The sequence below is a fragment of the Gnatocerus cornutus genome, chromosome 10, assembly GCF_029298725.1.
Source record: "Gnatocerus cornutus isolate USDA-ARS CGAHR chromosome 10, icGnaCorn1.1, whole genome shotgun sequence".
NCBI lineage: Eukaryota > Metazoa > Arthropoda > Insecta > Coleoptera > Tenebrionidae > Gnatocerus > Gnatocerus cornutus.
The window spans coordinates 2,053,951-2,072,920 of record NC_142242.1 but is presented as its reverse complement, the minus strand read 5'-3'; the positions used below and the strand labels follow the sequence as shown (position 1 = coordinate 2,072,920).

At 34.7% G+C, this 18,970-nt stretch overlaps 3 protein-coding genes and 1 long non-coding RNA gene across 6 annotated transcripts in view; 2 read left to right on the top strand and 2 right to left on the bottom strand.

Annotated features, from left to right (window-relative positions):
• The first annotated feature begins 1,929 nt into the window (after positions 1-1,929).
• mav (TGF-beta domain-containing family member maverick) lies at positions 1,930-9,427 on the top strand. Its single transcript, XM_088047656.1, has 3 exons — positions 1,930-2,202; positions 2,611-2,719; positions 8,475-9,427. Exons 1-3 carry the CDS (start codon positions 2,080-2,082, stop codon positions 9,248-9,250), a joined length of 1,008 nt encoding a protein of 335 aa, XP_087903782.1. The 5' UTR covers positions 1,930-2,079; the 3' UTR covers positions 9,251-9,427.
• A 910-nt stretch (positions 9,428-10,337) lies between these two features.
• Positions 10,338-18,970, top strand: part of Asph (Aspartyl beta-hydroxylase) — a 22,949-nt gene continuing 14,316 nt past the window's right edge. Inside the window, exon 1 of one of the 3 annotated variants that reach the window (XM_088048160.1) lies at positions 10,338-10,609. The gene's annotated coding sequence lies outside the window, so the exon portion shown is untranslated. The remainder of the gene's footprint in view (positions 10,610-18,970) is intronic. The other 2 variants (XM_088048159.1, XM_088048161.1) reach the window with 2 other exon arrangements.
• LOC148167077 (uncharacterized) lies at positions 14,107-14,543 on the bottom strand. Its single transcript, XR_015770910.1, has 2 exons — positions 14,469-14,543; positions 14,107-14,418 (listed from the first exon to the last, which is right to left on the bottom strand). It is a non-coding gene; the product is annotated as an uncharacterized LOC148167077 (long non-coding RNA).
• Hey (Hairy/E(spl)-related with YRPW motif) overlaps positions 18,044-18,970 on the bottom strand; it is a 1,862-nt gene continuing 935 nt past the window's right edge. The window contains exon 3 of the mRNA XM_088047726.1: positions 18,044-18,883. Coding sequence (XP_087903852.1) covers positions 18,279-18,883 — 605 coding nt within the window. The 3' untranslated portion in view covers positions 18,044-18,278. The remainder of the gene's footprint in view (positions 18,884-18,970) is intronic.

Sequence of the window (18,970 nt, the reverse complement as noted above, 5' to 3'; positions counted from 1 at the left end):
TCAGCATGTGTTATAAAAATTAAAACGAAAATGTGGTGAATATTCCACTGACAAAACCAAACGAAAATAAATGCGTGGTTTGTAAAAGAAACGGTTTTGTGTAGATCAAACACTTTAATTGTTGAAACGTGGGGTACCTGTACAGCTTAAAAACTTCATAAACGAAGATAGTTCAAAGAACAACTCTAGTTTAGAATCAAACACATGATTCATGTTCTACAAATAGATTAGTAAATTAATGGTGGAACCCCCTAGTTTGCAACACTTAGCTAACCTTTAGTTTTCTTCGTATTGGAACGATCATTTTACGGATGTAAATATAGACAGGATTACCTTCCCGGACTTGATATTTTTATGACAATTGATGGAAACAACCCTGTGAAACAATGACGCGTGCACCCACGTCCGTTTTGTGTACTGAGTTCTATTAACACTAATAGAGACGCTTAAAAACAAATAGGGATTGCGTTTTTACAGGATGACTCACGAAAAGATGTTTTGACGGTGAAAATTCAATCATTTGTGGTTAATCAAATAAATGACTTGGAAGCATCCTTGCAAAACCCTAGATTATTGACACTCTCCTACAATAAAATTCTGTTCTAACTTTGTAGAGGTCAGTTATTTTCAATTTAGACCGAACTGGTAAATTTAGTCCACATGTAGGTGTACCTTTTATATCTTTAATACGCAAAAACGTAATATTGATTAAATTTAATTAAATGTTTCCTCAAAATGTGTAAGGTATCTGTGCTATTTAAAAAAGGATCCTCTGCTGTTTTAAAATATGCATATTGTTCCCGAACACGATAAAAGTCATAGACCGTTTCGTTGAAAAGCTAACGTTTTGTGGGTGGTGAATAGGAAAATAGCGTTATTATTAATGATTAGTGGTTTGTTTCTGGAAAGTGTGAATTGTAGCCGGTTTCCTGAGAAAAGGGGTAATTCAGTTCGCACCCCCGTCAGTTAATGGCGCACTGCAAACGACTTAGTCAGACAGGTAACGCAGAGCCTTGTTCTGGGAAATGAACCTACTAAGATATTGATTGTTAGTAAACAGAATATCAATTAATACGAGAATCTGAACAGCAGACATTAAAGGGGTGCATTCTTCTGGATTTAATCTACAATCAGTTTCTCACCTCATCAAATAAAAAAACCCATTTCAATTTACACCATACAGGGTGGGCATATCTACAGAGGGGAAGTGTTAGAAAGCTCCTTCACAAGAATGTTCCTCGATTACAATACTAAAAAAATCTTAATTCCACAGTATTTTGTCAGAGGTTGCTAAGAAAAAGTAAACCGTTAAAGATTTTCAAAGAAATTTTGTGTAAAAAGTAAATATTATTGTATCGTTAAAATTTATGTTTTTTTATGTCGGGATTTTTTAGTCGGATGTATGAAAACCCGAAGTTTAAAAATTGACTTCAGATTTTTACCAAAGTAAAATGTGGCTGCTCACCTTAAGATGGTTTTTCGCTTTTTTCATTTCTTCTTTTAGTAAACATGGTAGAAATACGAGTTGTACGACTACGACTGACCTGACAAGTTATCTTTATCAGCAATGAGACAATTATTAGTGATATTGAAAAAATGGAAAATTTGTAACCTTAACAGTAGTTGAATTATTAATTGGGTGTGAAGAATAATTAGAGAGCCTTCAAATATCGAATAGCCTGTAGACAGGTATAAATTATGTCGTGCATACTTGAATCCTAGCATCAAAGAAATAGAATTGTATTAAATGGTTGTGATTTCGCAAGAATAATGTTGTGCGGAATGTTGAGGGTTGAGGTGGGGCGGCAGAGGTAGGATTTTTAAGAATAAGCTGGATGTTGGTCTCCGAAACGGTAATAAGGGTAGTTTCCTGAAAGTCCCCACTCGAATCGTGATATAAAAGTCTGACTTCGGCAGGCGCCTGAGTTTAGTTTCAACCGCTACAACGTGTAGTTGCTGACGGCTAAGCTAGCTACGACGGTGTCGCGAGTTGCGCGCCAGTGCAAGTGCATGTGCCAGGTGCATAACTAGTGAGTGAAGTGAGTGCACTAGTCATTAATGCCGGCTTAGCCCCCGGCTATGGGCGGCAACTTGTGGGCTACAATAGCGGCGTGGACGTTCTTGTATCTAGTGCAATTTTTAAGTGCAGATCGAAGTCTCTTCCAGGATCTGGGACTTAACTCCCTTGTAGACGTTTCCAAGGTACAAACTCCGGAGGCTTTTTTCAAATTGGCCCTTTTTTTGCAAAAAAAATTGGTCTAAATTACAAGGTTGCACTGTATCCTTGTGACCGTTATTCTGAGTTCCGGCAGGTAATCCCGTCTTAGGAAATCCCGGAGCACCCGACCGGAACTCGCACTCCGCATAACCGGAGCCGGCTCGAAAAGAAAATTCATAACAGAAATATCTTTCTTATTTTGATTACTGCTCCTGTCACGCATGTGGTGGTCTCCCGCCAAAATTGTCGTGTTTCAGCTCGAGTTAAAATAGAAACGGGAGCAACCTTCATTTCGACACTGAAATCTGTTTAACATCATCAAACTTATTGTTTTGTTTCGAGGATATTACTCTCTATGAACCACTTGTTGCTTACACGTCCTTTTTCCACAGATCAACATTAGCCAGGACGAATACACTCGCATGATGAGTCTGTATCTTGACAGCAGACAACAACATTCGAAAGAAATTTCCATTCCTAAGCTTATCACATTCTCGACTGGTAAGTAAAATATCTTGTCGTTTAATTAATTTCTCCGTGATCTTGATTTGTGAATTTTATATTTTAACAATCTGCACCGTCATTATCAACGGGAACTAATGACATCATCTCATCTAAGCTCGATGAAAAAAGCACACCTTAATTACTTCATGTCAGATAATTTCCACTAAAAGGTCGCTTGGGAATGAATAAACAGATTGAATATCAAAAGTCAAAGTTCGTTTCAAAAATTTTGAAGACATTTGAAACGACATAACAGTAAAGGTAACTGACTGATAACAACTAAGAATAGGTACCTTCCCACATTTTCGCGGTGAACTATGCAATTACTACTTTTCCGTTTAATTGCACATTGTTAGTAAATATTTGTCCAAGTATGTTAATAGCGAACATTAGATCCAAAACTTTGATAGAAACCCATAAACACACTTTTTGCATATATGATAAATACCACCGGTCTCTTCCAATTTCTGGTTTTTCCATTGCGTGACACTAAAACTTGCGTTATATTCTATAACGAGTTGAGATCAATCAAATCTCGAAGACCGGACCCCGAAATTAAGAAGATGAGCAGTTTTTACTGCCCTTGCCGCTCGTTAAATCCTCTTCATGATAATAAATTCATATTACATCTCATTTTAAATTACCTTCGAAAAAAATCAAACAAATATTTTATCCTTTAATGAAGCATGTTATTTTTATTAATGGAAAAATGTCTCATTAGAAAGCTGCAGCGATGACGTGACTTTCAACAAAATTATCACTTATTTGACGTAATTATTACTTACACTCGTATCAAGAATTTCACTGAATACGAATTATTGGGCAAAACATAATCACATTACTTTTAATGATGAAAACCTTAATGATCAACTGAGAGCATGTTGCAAAACTCTAGTTTTTCCATTGCTCAAGACGTAATTAATGGTGGCACCGAGAAAAACCGTCTGCAGTCTGAAAAGCACAACTACCAAAAGCTCAAAGTTCGAATTCTGGGTGCACATTAAAATTTAAAAATTAATTTTTTATTTACTTCAGAACGTGCTTCCTAGCTGATGTAGATGTAACAACGCTTTTGACATCACCACTTTTTCCGTTCATTACAAATAAATATAAACCGACAGTCAAATAAACATGCTAGCGGCTAGAAAGACTTGACTTGAATGACCCAATCACTTCAATATGATTGTCACGACCACAGAGATTAAGTATCTTTTAATTAGAGATATAAAAAGTAAAACAAAACTTCGTAAATTCAATTTTGAATGTGAATAGCTGAAGAAAATTGATGATTAAAGTGCGCCTCGAGGTCTTTGATGATTCGCATGTAAAGTTTACCGCTTATCATGTTAATAAAAAGTAAAAATACTACCACGGATCAAGAAGAAAGAGATGCAGAGACTATAATTGGTATGGGTCCGGCTAAATTTTGAAGAAAGCTGATAAAAGCGGTAGATAAAGCTCTACCTGAAGGATTGCTTAAATTTAAATCCGACGTTAATGTGGTTACTTTTTGTTTTAGGATAATGGTAGTTTCAAGCTGACGTATTTGAGTTTTTTTTTCAATGCTCGTGGCCATCATAAATCAACAATTTATGCATAATTAGCTGATTTATAATGCGAAATTCAATATCCGAATTAGTTAATGAAATCTGTTTCCTAAGAGTCATTGATAAATATAAAATGCTTAAGAAACACCTGTTCGTGGAAGATAATTTATAACATTCAAATCTCATTCGTATTATAATTGACTTTATAACTGACTAATCGTTAGATTATAAATAATTCTAAATTCCACTGAATTAGTCTGTGGTGCACGCATTAAATCGTCACTTTTAAATTAAATCGAAGAAACTCTCGATTGTAAGAATGCTTTAATTAGTCGAAAATATTTATGTCAAGTAATTTCTCTGAAAAGAAAACGAACTTTTACCGAAATTTAGTCACGACGACATAAAAAACTGACTAATATATATTTTACTTTCAAACAATGCTTTTACTGTGGTTTTACCCTTTTTGCAACATTTTATGAATTTTACAGCTTATTGTCTACAGTAAATTAACCACCGCGTTTAAATTTATGGGCCGCAAACTTCAATATCTCCACCCGGACTTTTCCCAGTGTTTGATTTAGAAAACCAGTGAAAAGAATTTGCGTTAAATTATTTTTCATGTTCAATTTATTTTTACTTTATGATGCATTGTATGTACCTGAATTTGAAGAATCATGAAATCACGGTTCTTTGATCGTCCTAATGAGTTCCATACAACGAAACCGGTATATGTTCGTGTGCTAAGAAAATTGCAATAAAATTTTTACTACGGCGGCAATAATATAATTAATAATCATTGTAATAGTAACCCAATTGTTAAAGATATTGAATAAATAAAAAACATTTGCAGAAAAATCATTGTTTAAAAATTATTTCTGACAAATAATGACATCATGAGATTTTCTCGATGCGCGTATTGTAAAACAGATTGTTTCGACTTTAAATAAATAATAAACACAAATACGTGGTATTAATTATCGAGTAAACACAGTAATAAAACTTTATAGGTATATTAAATTGGTCAGTACCGCTAATTAACAATTATATTAAAATTGAAGAAAGGCATGTGGCCACGAAACGTGAAAAGGTACAAGTTTTCTGGACTGGTTGGTCAATAACATTTTCGACAGGTGTAGAATGAACACTCAGTTTACAAATCAGTTGGTTATAAAACGGACTGTTGAAATATTTGGGAGAAATTATATTAAAGACGGTGCTAATTCAGGACCTTCGAGGGAGAAAACAATGTAAATGGTCACAGGAACCCTTAAATTGGTTTAGTAAACTAGCAGGTGCAGGTCTAACGAAGAATAAACAGAATAATAAAATTTCTTACGAGGACTACATTCTTGCGACTAATTACAAGAAAGTCCCTTCATTAGGACGTGTTTATGAAAAATAAATAGCTAGTAGAACAACTGACAGGTAATAAATTTACGGAATTTAATAAATTAGTAAAACGACACTATTTTGGATTCAAATTTTACCTTGATCTACATAGTATGTTATTGAAAGTATCAGTTTCTTCATGGATGAAAAATTAGGTGTAGTTCTTATGAAAATTTCATCTGGACATGAGAACCTCACCTTTTGTGTCTTCAAAATCGCCAAATTATGTTAAATTGTTTTTTCATAGATACACCTGTTAACTAACGATTTATTAGTCAAAAGATTCGATGACAGATGTTGGCAAACTTTTCCTGATTTCGTCAGGAAGAAAAATATTCGGCAGTTAAAAACTATGTTTCAACCACTCCCAATACTAAACGAATATTAATATTAAATATATTCCTCGAATTGGCTTGAATGGTTCGTAGAATTGTCCTTTTATTTTTTTTTGACGAAATATCTCTAGGATCAATAAACCGGGCACAATTAGATGAGTAATGTTACGAAAGTCATTCGCCAACCTGTTGCTAGACGTTCTGGGAACATTACGTCTAATTTTACGTATGACCGAATAAAAGCTTGAATTTTTTTTCAGGTGTTCAAAGACTTTTTTTGAGATTTCTGACAAGATTATTAATCGTACGCAGACGATACCGGTTGATAAACTGAAATTCCAACAGAAAGTTATGTTGGTCCCTGAGCAATTACCTGTAATTTTTATTATCCAAGACACATTAAATGGTTCGCTTCGTGTAATTTTGTCGTGACATGATTTTGTCTGAATTCCAACTTGACGTAAAAAATGGTTTTGGCAGATTACAATACGATCAAACAGAAGTTGGAATTTAAAATTTTGTGTGAATATGTAAACACTGCCTCTAAAACGTTTATGACAGGCTTTCATTGCTGAAATTTTTGTCAGTAGCGTAAAAGTCCAAAAATACGAATTTGAATGGGTTTAACAGCCATATTTTGCTTTTATTTGAAATTTTAAGCTACTTGCTCATTTTCTATAAATATTGTTTTTGTCAGGAGTCTTTGTGCATTGTTATGTAACTCAAAAATGAAAATTTTGAGTTTCGCTGATCAGTAAATATGTTTAGCGACACGGAATTTCATGGGAGGAAGAAAATTTATGATCTTTTTATTTACTACAAATGCGATTTATGTACCTACACATTTATAAAGACACTAAAAATATACAAATGTTGGTAGTTGTCGCGTCACGGGTATTACGTTGGCGGGGTTTCTATAAATAAAATCGAAAAATCAAAAATAACTTTCGTCCGTTATGTTATCTTTAATCAAACGGCAGACACATTGTCCTTCGACTATTTTCAACTTTGGAGTGTGGTCAAGTATCTGATTTTAGAAAAATTCATGACCATTTTCAAAAGTGATTAAATTTAATGAGACTTTTTTCTAAAAGGAGTGTGAATTCTTGAAACCACCAAGATCAAGCTCGCCGCCTCATTATTGTTTTAATTTTAACAAAACCAGAACTTTAACAAATGTTAAACAACTGATTGTCAGCATTCAACGCGTTTCTTAATCGTGTTTAGTGAAAGCTTGAATCTAAATAACAGCTATGAAAATAAAGATACAAGAACTGTTCAAATTTGACGCTTGTTTACACTGTTCGTTTTAAAAGAAAGTAGGAAAGCCGCAAAGGAGAGGACGAATTCCATGCACAATGTTGAAACTCTTCCGCTTTTTGATCGGAAACATGAAAAAGGATAAATATAGATCCAGGAGTGACAAAAAGCAAATTCACTTGCCGTAATTAGGCGCAGGAATTTGAGTTTACTACTTATAAACAAGTTTATTAGCGGTCAGGTTATTACGGATTGGATGCAAATAAGACGACATCTCTGCGATTTTATATTATAGTATGGAAAGTCGGGTAAAAATAGACATTACTCGCCAGGTGACAGGTTAGTGACAGCACAACCCACCAATAATATTACAGTCACGTGACCACACCAACCAAACGTAAATACCGCCGAAGATTTGATAGCCGTGTTGAGAACCAAATACTGAAATAACAGTTGAACGATTAATAGATATAGGCACTCATAAATCGCGTCTAGTTTGATTTAGATTCTGACACAGGTCAATTAGTTTTATTCTTGGATGAATGAACCACTGTACATACAAAAAAAGTTGAAGAAATTACAGCTTGTCGTGTCATAAATGTTTCAAACAATGGACAATGTTGGGTGCATCTCACGTGCAAGTCATTGGGTTCATTAAATTTCACCTAAGAATGATTTTTGGAAAGGTGTGTGCTTCATGATTAATATGGAAAAGTCGATTAACTGATAAATATTTAAAAAAACGAGTTAATAACAGCCAAGGAAATGATCTCGCGCCAAATACTTTGATGATTCATACATAAAAAACGTTTCGCTAATTTATGTCCGGTTTCCAATAACTTTCGCACAATGTCTAAGATCCTTGTAGTTTTCGGTGAACCAGTTTCGAGTAATTGCTCATTATCCTTGTGTTGTAAAGAAAATTTTATTGGTCATATGATAGTGTGGTTTAAGAGCAATGGCCACGTGTGTTTATAGGATTTTGATTTGTTGCCAATTAGAATAGTTTTGATCCAAACAACCAAAAGTAGTATTAACAACGTGTGGATCTTATTTAAAGTCAGCCATATTTAGTACGATTTATGTAGGAACTTCTGGATCATTCTTAAAGTAGAGTTAAATAAATAAACGGGGAACCCACACCTCTGAATCATTGATTGGGCTTGAAAAAACTTTGTGTTTTTCAAAAGTTTTCAAAGATTTTTTCTTCTTTTCCAGTGAAGAAGGATTGGTGGCCCCGGAGACTACAATTTCCAATAAAAAGACAAGAAACAGAAGTTGAGAGTGCCCAACTCCGCATTTTGGCCCCAGCATTCGTTGAAGGCCACTCTACAGCAGTTCGCGTCCAAGTCAACCAAGTTCTTGGTACAAGACGAAGACGCGTTATTGAAGAAAAAACCATCTATCTGTCACCAAATTTAACCAAATGGTGCGAATTTGAAGTGACAAGTGCAGTGCAATCTTGGTTTAACGGAGAAAGAAACTTAGGTTTAGAATTAGTTTGCATTGACTGTAGAAATAATTATTTAAGACCTATAGAAGCTGCAATTAGTGCTTTAGTTTATCCCGAACATAGACGTTATCGACGTGCTGCTTCACCATATCAGTCCGCGAGACGCACAGACTGCAGAGAGTCCAGGAAAGGATCCAAAAGGAAATGTTGTCGACACAACATGACTGTTAAGTTCGCAGAGTTGAAGTTAACGGAAATGGGATCGATTATACAACCCAAGTCTTATGAAGCTGGATTTTGCCAAGGACAATGTCCTCCTAATTTTAATTACGCCACAAATCACTCGCGAATTCAAAGTCTTCTGCACCAAATGGATCGCAAGAACGCCAAACGCTTAAACCGAAGAGCTATACCCAAAGCTTGCTGCACTCCTTCCAAACTTGAACCTTTGGAAATTTTAAGAGTGAATCCCAGTGATGTAAGTAAGCTTATTGTAGAAAAATGGGACAATATGCAAGTTGTCGAATGCGCGTGTTCCTAGTGTAGAGATATGCCAAAGACATTTTCGAAAATTTTACGGGTCAAGTGAGCATTGAATGTTTCTGTGATATTATACGTTAGTTATTTATGTCACCATTATGTGTCATGTCAGCTGTATCTATAATTTTTCGTCGTTAATGTATTTCCTCGAAAGTATTATTTTAACTCACTTTTTATATATAATTTAATAATACATATTATTGTGTAATATAATGACGTTTTGTACAACCTTCTCTTAGTAATAAAATACAAAATCATGGTAAGTATCGCATTTTAAACCCACCTGTTTAAAAATGATACATAAGCTTACACCCACATCAAGATGACTTAATACTAAAAAGTAAGTATATCATAATAATAACCGTAATCTTGAAACAATTTGAAGGTTGAACACGTAGACAAAGTATTTCATTCAAAGAAACTTCCCCCCTTCACCAAAATGATCTATAGACTTATGTCAAAATTGTCATTGCCACAAATGTGGGTTACAATTTATTGTTTTTATCTATTAAAAGAAAAGAACAAGTCGTTGCACAATAGAAATTTCATGTTTGTTTTACGAGCTTTACCGGAACTACAACTTTACAGACAACCATGTCAATTTAAAAGTTATTTTCGCAGATTTGATTAACAAATTAAAAAGTTTAAAAAAACAGGAAACCTAACTTGATTGTTTCTGTTAACGTCCTGAGCTTTCGAGTTTTCAGCCAAAACAACAAAAGTTGTAAAATGAGTGCAGTGTATCTCAAAAAGAAACTATAAATCACAGCAAAACAGTAGAGACGTTTAGATGTAAATGAAATATTTAAACAGAAATGGAATTTTCATAGTGGCGACATCTAGGAGCTGCCGCTGAGAACATCGTTTCAAATTTAGACATCAACTTCCCACTCACAAGATAAGTTTTTTTATTATAATATTTTATTTAATAATAAATAATCAAAAAGTAACAACTATTGTAAATATTTTTTTAGTAAAAGTTTTTAGTTATGCTTCTTGGATATTTTAAAAATTCAGACTTTCAATTTTGGAGGTGTCCAACAGAAGGCGCCACACTGTAGTTTTAAACTTTCAAATTAAGCAGAGACCTACATCCAACACCAGTTTTTTTTTTGTTAAAATATTTGTTTATTTATGTTTCATTCAAACTAACATTAGTTCTTATATTCATTTATGTAAATCTATTTTAATTTTTACAAGAAAGTGTACGGTAGTCAGTGAACTGAAGATGGAAGGTAAAAGGTCGAAAAACTTTGTCTATTTTTTGGACTTTTTTGTGTAATTATTTAAAAATTGTTGTTCACACCCACAAAGATTTTCCAATACAAAGAAATAATAAAAACTTCGCAACGAAAATCAGGTGAGTGTTACTGCTTAAATAAATAAGTTTAAAACTTAACCTAACTTCTGGGAGCATGAAATTAAAAAATACAGAAAATATGCAAGTCACTATTTAAACAATAAATAAATAAATAAAATAAGTGAGAACGTTGCTCTGTTTCCGCATTAATTAACGCATTTTGTGCGATTTCTTTATTTTTCTATAACATTTTAAAGTTGTTTGAGAGTATTCAAACAGGGGATGTTTGCGCCGCCACCATTCGTGGTGGTCAAATCGTTAAAAAATCAAGAAAGATTTCTTATTTTCGGTGGTGAAATAGGAAGCGAGGGTGATTCTTATTTTTAAATTTGGGGCACTCTTACTAGATTTCTGTACGATATTCTTTTGAAGTCCACGAGAGGGCGTAAGAGATTTCGGTGGTGATTTTTTGTTGCTTATCCATTTTCGAAAATAATCATTCAGATTTCAAAAGTCAATCACCTTTTCGATTTATTTTCGTAGTGTTTTTTTTTTTTCTGAATGGTGAGCAATGATTTCACTACCAATTACAGGGTTAAAAATAACCAATCATTCTAAGCCAATTTATCACGGCAACGACGTTTTATTGAAACCGTCGTTAATTTTCTATTAGATTATTGAGAGCCAACCCCAGCACTTATAGATTTGATTGATCGCTTTTCAATCTACAGATCGAAAATCCGAAATTTCTAATTCAATTTAACTGTTTCGTAATTTAGAGTTATTGTTACCATACGCCAAGCTGTGACTTTTGATTTTATCTGATCATTTGCATCTTAAGAAGGGTTGGATTCTTGACGACCGATTTTATTAAAATACTCCTACTACAAATTTTATTGCAATTTTATTTCAAGGGCTGGATGTTATAATCGAGCCAATGGAGCGTGCCCGCAGTTAAGTGGACAGTGGTCATTTTACGCAACGAACCTCTCACCCCCCAAATAAACTAAACACAAATCTCACAACATCTGGCCTCTTCACGGATCGTAAACTTAACAATCACGAATTGTTGTTGGTGCTAAATCAGATTTTCGATTGAAAATGACATTTTCATATTCGATTCGATATTGTTTTCTTCTAATGTAGTCAATGCAGGCAGTTACGAAAGTTTATGAATTCAGATTCAGAAGTGACGATTCGAATTTAATTGCGGCGATTGAATAAACGCACCCTTTCTAATTTTACATTTGACACAATTAATTCGAGGCGAGGGGTTGATTTTTTTGTCATTTTACATTATTCGTTGACAAGTTCTTGACATTTGTATTTATTATTGTGAGTATTAGGCACAATGTGTTTTAATTAAAGGCAACGGTTAGATGGGTTTTAAACTCTTGACACGCTTCGATTTTTAAAAGATCGTTTGTGCAATATACTTATATTTTCTTTTTGAAGATGCACAAGTAGTATGCAAACTCAATTTGTTTTAAGCAAACAAAAGGGAGCGATCACGTGGCTAGTGGTCAACTGGTCCCATGGGTTCAATGGTAATCAGATGTGTACTGAACTGGACGCTGCTAGTGCGATTGTTGACTAAATGGAAAAATAATGGACCATTTTTATATCAGATTAGAATAATAAATGGTTAAACTTCAATTAAAAATATCGTTAATATCTGAGTTGCCATCAAACAGTAAATATTAATTAAAATTGATCAGCTAATCAGTACTTTTATAAATAATGTAAGATGTCGCGTCGGAGACACCTGTTTACGTATTAAAATGAAAACATGTATACACCTGTCTTGGGGTTACACTAAAAACGTGATAGTTTTCTGTTTTTTCTCTAATGTCCTTTATACATTTTAAAACATGATGTGTACTGTATTATAATAAGACTTTATAATACAAGCCATTGTCAAATTTTGGGGTAGGTATGTTTTTATGAACGCGACCGGTTCTATTGTTTAGTTTTTTACAGAGGTACATTGTGTAAATTTTACTTTGACTGTAAGCACATACAAATTTGGGTCAGCAATTGTGGTGATGATCGTAGAAACAACATATTTTTCTCGTTTCTTCTAATCAATCGAAATGACAAATCGCGATATTCTCTCTTCGTTGTCACCTTCAAGTTTAGACTTCTTAATTGTTGAAATTGTTTTCACCTGCCACAAGCACTAATTGCTTTGGCGTCGTGTCGTCATAATCCTTCGAAAAGAGAGACATCACGTTTGGCAATAAATTATTGACTGTAACAATTTATATCCTTATTAAAGTGTCGACCAAATTGCATCTGCTCATTGGTCAACATTCACATAATTATAAAGAAACGATTTTATGAATCATAATACCTTTTCGGCAAGTTAGAAATGGAGCACACAAAAGCGGTAGCAAAAGATTTGAGTTGTGACGTCAGTGGCGCGTGTTCGACACACGCTGATCTTCTGTCCATTGTTTCCGTTTTCGAGACATGCACGTGACCATAATGGCCGACTTATATTCTAATGCCTTTTTTCCAGGATGGGATTTAAGACATTCGGGTCGGGACACCAAGAAGGCCGCCGTATTAACTAAAAGAAAACGAGTTTCGCTCGTTGGATTTTAAAAAGTGGCCAAGAAATTCATAATTTTCAGTTTTCTTTGAGTTTAAACGAACGTGGGGGTGTGTCTTCCAAGGGCTGATACGGCCCTGGAGGTGGTAGAGGGTGCCCTTTTCTATTGTTGTTCGTTACTTTGGCTACATATTCAACATAGTAGAAATTTGTTATTTTAATTACGTTATATTGACAGCTTCAAAGCGATCGTTGATGTGTTATCCTGCAAGGATTTGGATGAAACTCGATCATTTTCTGCTCAGTAGTAACAATGTAATAATGATAACATATCGAATCGGGATTAGTGTCTCAATGTTTATTGTCTGTTAACTGATAAAACTGTTTTATTTACTTGAATCGGTTTACATACAGGTGATAATGAAAACGTGCAGATATGAATAATTCAGAAGCACATATCTACTCTTGGTTCTGGAATCAGGCCGCACTAATTGCTTTCACAATTGAAGAATCACAAGAGCAATAAAATAAAAAGATTGGCGCCAACATTACTAAAGTTGTCAAAAGATTTCGAATGCAAAATTTTTGAACTTTTTAAAAAAATGTTCAATTCTGAAGTGGAACAACTGAAATTTAAAAATATTGACGATTCGCTGACGTCCGAAAGACAAAAAAACATAATAAAATATCACTTTGTCATAAAACATACTTGACAATCGAAAAAAAAATTAATAAAACTCTAAAATCCCAATGCAATTAAATCACGACGGGCGTTCATTTCTGAAACAATTTTTTGCCGTAAACGTAAAATAACAGTAGTATCTTCAAGGTGAATCAAATAATAATTATATTGACGTAAATCCATATCATTCATGCCAACGAACAATACAAGCAATTGATAAAACTGGAAACAGTTTTATGAATCAGCTTTTACGTTAATTCCGTCAATCATTAGGGAGAAGAATAAAATTTGACTATTTAAAATATTGTTTTATTGTAGTGTTACAATTACACCCGAAATCACATATTAATATAAAATCTCTATACAAAAATATTGGTAGTCACAGCCTTAAAAATTCACAACATAAGTTTATTAGTAATATTTGCATTTCCACCGCAGTTCCATCTTTTCGTTGAAATCATTATCAGATTTCTCCCTCTGATTTTGGCAGAGACAGGGTGTAATTTCGTAGTCCAAAACTGTGACTTCTGTTGAAATACTCCCTCGTTCATAAGTAGAAATCGAAAATGTGGAACTATAAATATGTTTTTTATGATAACGGTTTTGGAGGGTCGTCGACCAAAATTTCAACACCTGAAATAAAAAGTGTTAGAAAAGAATTAGTCAAAACTAAGAATTTTTACCTTTAGACAGTGGTGTCCTGTCCATGTTAAAAACTTTCGTACCGACATGTTTCCTCCGACTTTGATCGAACGTAAATGAATTAAGTATTGGCGCCGCGAGGTTTATATACATTATTTCCCCTTCCCACTCGTGATTCGCACTTGACTCTCACCCTCATATACTCACCCTCAAATTATATAACCAGCAATGAAGTTATTATTCCCACACTCAGAATTATTTACAACAGAGGATTGAAAGTTTATGAAGATCAACCCCTAATTTCACACACTGTTATAGCTGATCCCAATTCCCAACAGTCGATAATAATTTTTAATTTGGGTTTAATATTTTTAAAACGAGAATTTGACTTAAGAATTTGCTAAAATCCTTTTGCGTCAGGCGATAATGTACGATAATTAATATATTGAGGAAATTTTCCAGGTGGGTGCGAATTTGCTAAATATATTTAAGATCATTCTTATCAAATTTTGAAAATCCCCCACGCGACTGAAATTTAATTATTTTACTAAAATATTTACATTTTCTCTATTTATTAGAGATTAAAAATTCCCCCTTAATTTTGAAACTGCGTTTTGGTACATGGGAAATTTTTTATTGTTTTTACAAATTCCCGTATTGTCACAATAACGATTCGTGATTAATATTGACTCAAAAGACCACATGTTCGATGAATCACAAAATCGTGAAGTTCCGAAACGCGTGTAATTGTCGAACGTTTTATTTACGATATCAATCAACATAATCATATTGCGCCAATATAAATGTCAACTTTTTGGTGAGCAATGGTGCGTTTAACGGGAAATGGTAAATCGAAACTGTATTGACAATAGAAATTTACATAAATCGACTGGAAATAATGCGTTTGTATTAATTATAACGTAATAAAAACGTTAGCAGTCTTTTTAGCATATTTGTCACCGAACAACCAAAAATGTGTTTAACAAGGTGGGAAACTGCGTCTAAATTTTAGAACGGCCAATTTCACTTTGAGCGTAGTCGCCGTTATTGACTTTGGTTGATAAAAATATGCACAAAAAATTAGAGTATTGTGATTGCTTATCTAAATTGTTTTGGTCCAAAAATTTTGAGTCAAGTTGGAAGTCCCTTATATTTAGAAGTTGCGTGAGTTTAATATTTATTTAAACGTTTAAATTTTGATTACTTTATTCATCATTCCGATATTTTGTGTATACTTACTTATATTGTCATGTTTGTGTCCAAAAATAATTAAATAAACAATGCATACATAAAAACGTGTTAATGCTATTTATTACCTAAATATACGTGTAAATTTTGATAAAAACTCTGTGATCAATTTCACAGAAGCAGCTAATGGTACTAAAGACGTGATAAATAAATTTATAGATTTTAAATAAATTATATTACACAGGTAATTTATTTCATTTCTCTAATTTCATGGTAGATTTATTTTTAAAAATTTCTGGGATACAGTGGGAGAAAAATGTCGATGAGCTTTTCCCACCTTGTCGATTGAAGCTCAGTCAAGTAACTGAAAGCTTTGTTGCTCGAATGTGTCAGTGGACACGAAATATCTCCATAAATATAAACTCCAAAGGTATTAAAAAATCACACCTAAAGGAATCTTGTGACGATGGTCCTTATAATCTGAAAAAAAAAAGTTAGAACGACAACTATTTCAGAATATTAATCCTTACCCTTTGGAAAAAGACGAGCAGTTATGAGATCTTCGTTTGATTGATTGTTTTTTCCATCTTCTCAATTTAAAACTGAGTCGAATAAAAGTGACTAGAAAACTTAAAAAAATTAGATCTCTTGCTCTAAAGAAGTCTAAATTGAGATCGTACAAAGGGTGACAATATCGGTTTTTGTGTTGTTAAAAATTAACAAAGCGATTGTGCTATCTTGTGTATCGTTCACAGCGACACTTGGAGAAATGGAACAATTGTCCAGCAGGTGTATTTTAGTAGTGATATGCGCGATACCTGAGCAAACTATGCGGGTAAAAGGAGGGAGAGTATCAGCTTTTTCCACTGAAATAGAAACATTTAAATAAAGACAGACTACGGAAACTGAATAAAGCTCGCATTATCATATCAATCAAAATTCCATTATATCATATTCTATATAATATGCAGCATTTCGTTGTTTTTCCTTGATATTTGCTATCATTGTCACATCCATGATTTCCTGTCACACTATCATAAATCCGCATTTCAGTATAATCTCTCTTTGAAAAGTTGAGGGAGTCTTAACTGTTTAGCTTCCCTATTGTGAATATAGTTCGTGATGCCGCAAGTGTAGTGTGTTTGGAATGGCGTGTGCAAGCGTAGTCAGCCGGACGCTGTTCGCTGTACGTATGAGAGTCGGCTTCCCAACTATTTCCCACGTTCCGCCACCCTAACCGAGTCATGTCATTACAACCCCATACCCTTCACCGTAAACGCTACTATTTGCATTTCACTTTTTATCACACATTTTACATAATAGCACCGCGTCACCAGACGGACTAATTCGCTAAGTGTACTTCCTCCAGGGACACCCACGGAAGCGACAACCGACATTGTATCCCACAAAGGAAATAGCTTGCAGAACGTTTTGTCTTTAACAAGGAAGACCTCTTGACCATTCATGGTTGACCCCGCAGCTGCCCTATTTTTTGAAATGGCAAATATGTCTATTTTCGCGATTGTCTACTAGTAAAGCTCAATAAGGTGAATGACATGCTACGTGATATGTCGAAGGGCCAGGGCTAGGCTAAAAAATGCTGTTCAACCCCTTCCTTGCAAAGGAGCTTTGTATGTTTCGCAACGCATTACAAACAAGTAAAACTGGAACAAAATCTCCGTATTTAAATTTCGGAACAGGACCTCGCAAATGAGACAATCCTTCAAACGAGTAAAATGCAACCCTATTTGCGGATCGGAAACCTGTTTTGGAAACATTGCGAACTCTTCAGGCGGAAAGCAAATCTCAAATAACAATGAACCTCACAACAATTATTTTGGTTTTCTTTATAAAAATGTGTGTGTTATGTATGAACGCACTTTTTAGAGTATTCACATAAAATACAAACGGTGTACTACAACGGTCATTTATATGAATATGTAACAATATGCACGTGTGCGCGACAAAAGGGACGGTAGAGGAAACGCGCGAGTATTTCGGAGCGGTAATCTATTGCTAATTCCTGCACTTGCACTTACACACTTTACTGGGCACGCACAATTCTCTACTTACAGACTCACTAATTACTCCGCTTTTAGTAAAGCTTTTACATGGATTGCTACTCACGGATTTACACCTCACTCCAATTGAAAAAAATTACCTTGAGAATGGGAAAACACAAACGAAGAAACCAAATGCAATAAAAAAATTCTTATATCCTTCTACGTAAAATGCGAGTTTAAAAAATATTTACCCGTTTTTATGAAGTAGGTTAGTAAATACGAAAAGTTTTTTCTAACGAAATTTATATGGGGCTTGTTTCGTAGACGTGATTAAAATATTATGGGGTGGAATGGGCGAGAGCAAAGAGTAAAATTCTTGAAAATTTTTATTGCTAAACTGAAAAATCACAACAAATTTCACATCTTACGCAATCGGACGTGAGATCAAAAATGTACAAAATAGCCACTCTGGCAAAAGTCTTATAAAAATATTTTTATTTGGGAATGTAATTAAAACTACGCTAGCAAAATAAATAAAATTCACATTAGGTACAAAATGACTAAAACCTCCACTCCCGTGCAAAGCAGACTTTTGACGGTGAAGTGAAAATCACTCGATCACTAGAGGCACTGGAGGCGGCACTTAATTAAGACACTAATTTAGTAGGCGAGTTCGGTCCCCCACGGCCGAAATTGCTTCATCCCCTGTGAAGTTGGAACGTTACTTTGGTTATAATTCTGATGATGACTTGAGGTTGGAATACTGAAAGTATTCACAGGGTATTGATGGGGGCTATAGGCCAACGCCGAGGAGGTAGTCGTCGTGAGCGGAGTCAAGATCGACGTCGTGGGGGCAAGTCGACTATCAGTTGTAGGGGCGGGGGTGGAAGTTTGTGGACATGACGTGGTCACATCAAAATGACCCAATTCATGATGCATATTTTGGTGATGTAGTGGCGGCGGCGGTTGGTGGGGATTTATAGGGCCGTGATTGGGCACCGGGGATGGAGGAAGTGTGTTCAGTGGCGGGTACGGTTGGGTGGAGCCGTAACCCCATGGTGTGGATGTTGCTTGTTTGGTAGCTAATTCACGCTGGGCTGCACAACATTGAAGGTGTGAAGTCAGACGGAGCCGTAACGGATTTTGGACGTCTAGGCCTTCTATTCGCTCTAAATAACGGGCTACTTCAGCTACGCATTCCCGGAAACCCATGCCATGGTAGTCCATGGCGTATTTGTGGGGATCGTAGGCGAAGGCGTCCAGACCTGCAACAAAATCAAGGTTTACAGGGGTGGTCTTTACCCGACGTTATCAGTTGAATCGAAAAAATCTCAAAACGGCTCTTCTTATCA

Coding starts and splice junctions, on each gene's coding strand:
- mav (XM_088047656.1), top strand. CDS start 2,080: ATGGGCGGCAACTTGTGGGCTACAATAGCGGCGTGGACGTTCTTGTAT. Junction 2,203..2,610: donor CCCTTGTAGACGTTTCCAAG/GTACAAACTCCG, acceptor CTTTTTCCACAG/ATCAACATTAGCCAGGACGA. Junction 2,720..8,474: donor GCTTATCACATTCTCGACTG/GTAAGTAAAATA, acceptor CTTCTTTTCCAG/TGAAGAAGGATTGGTGGCCC.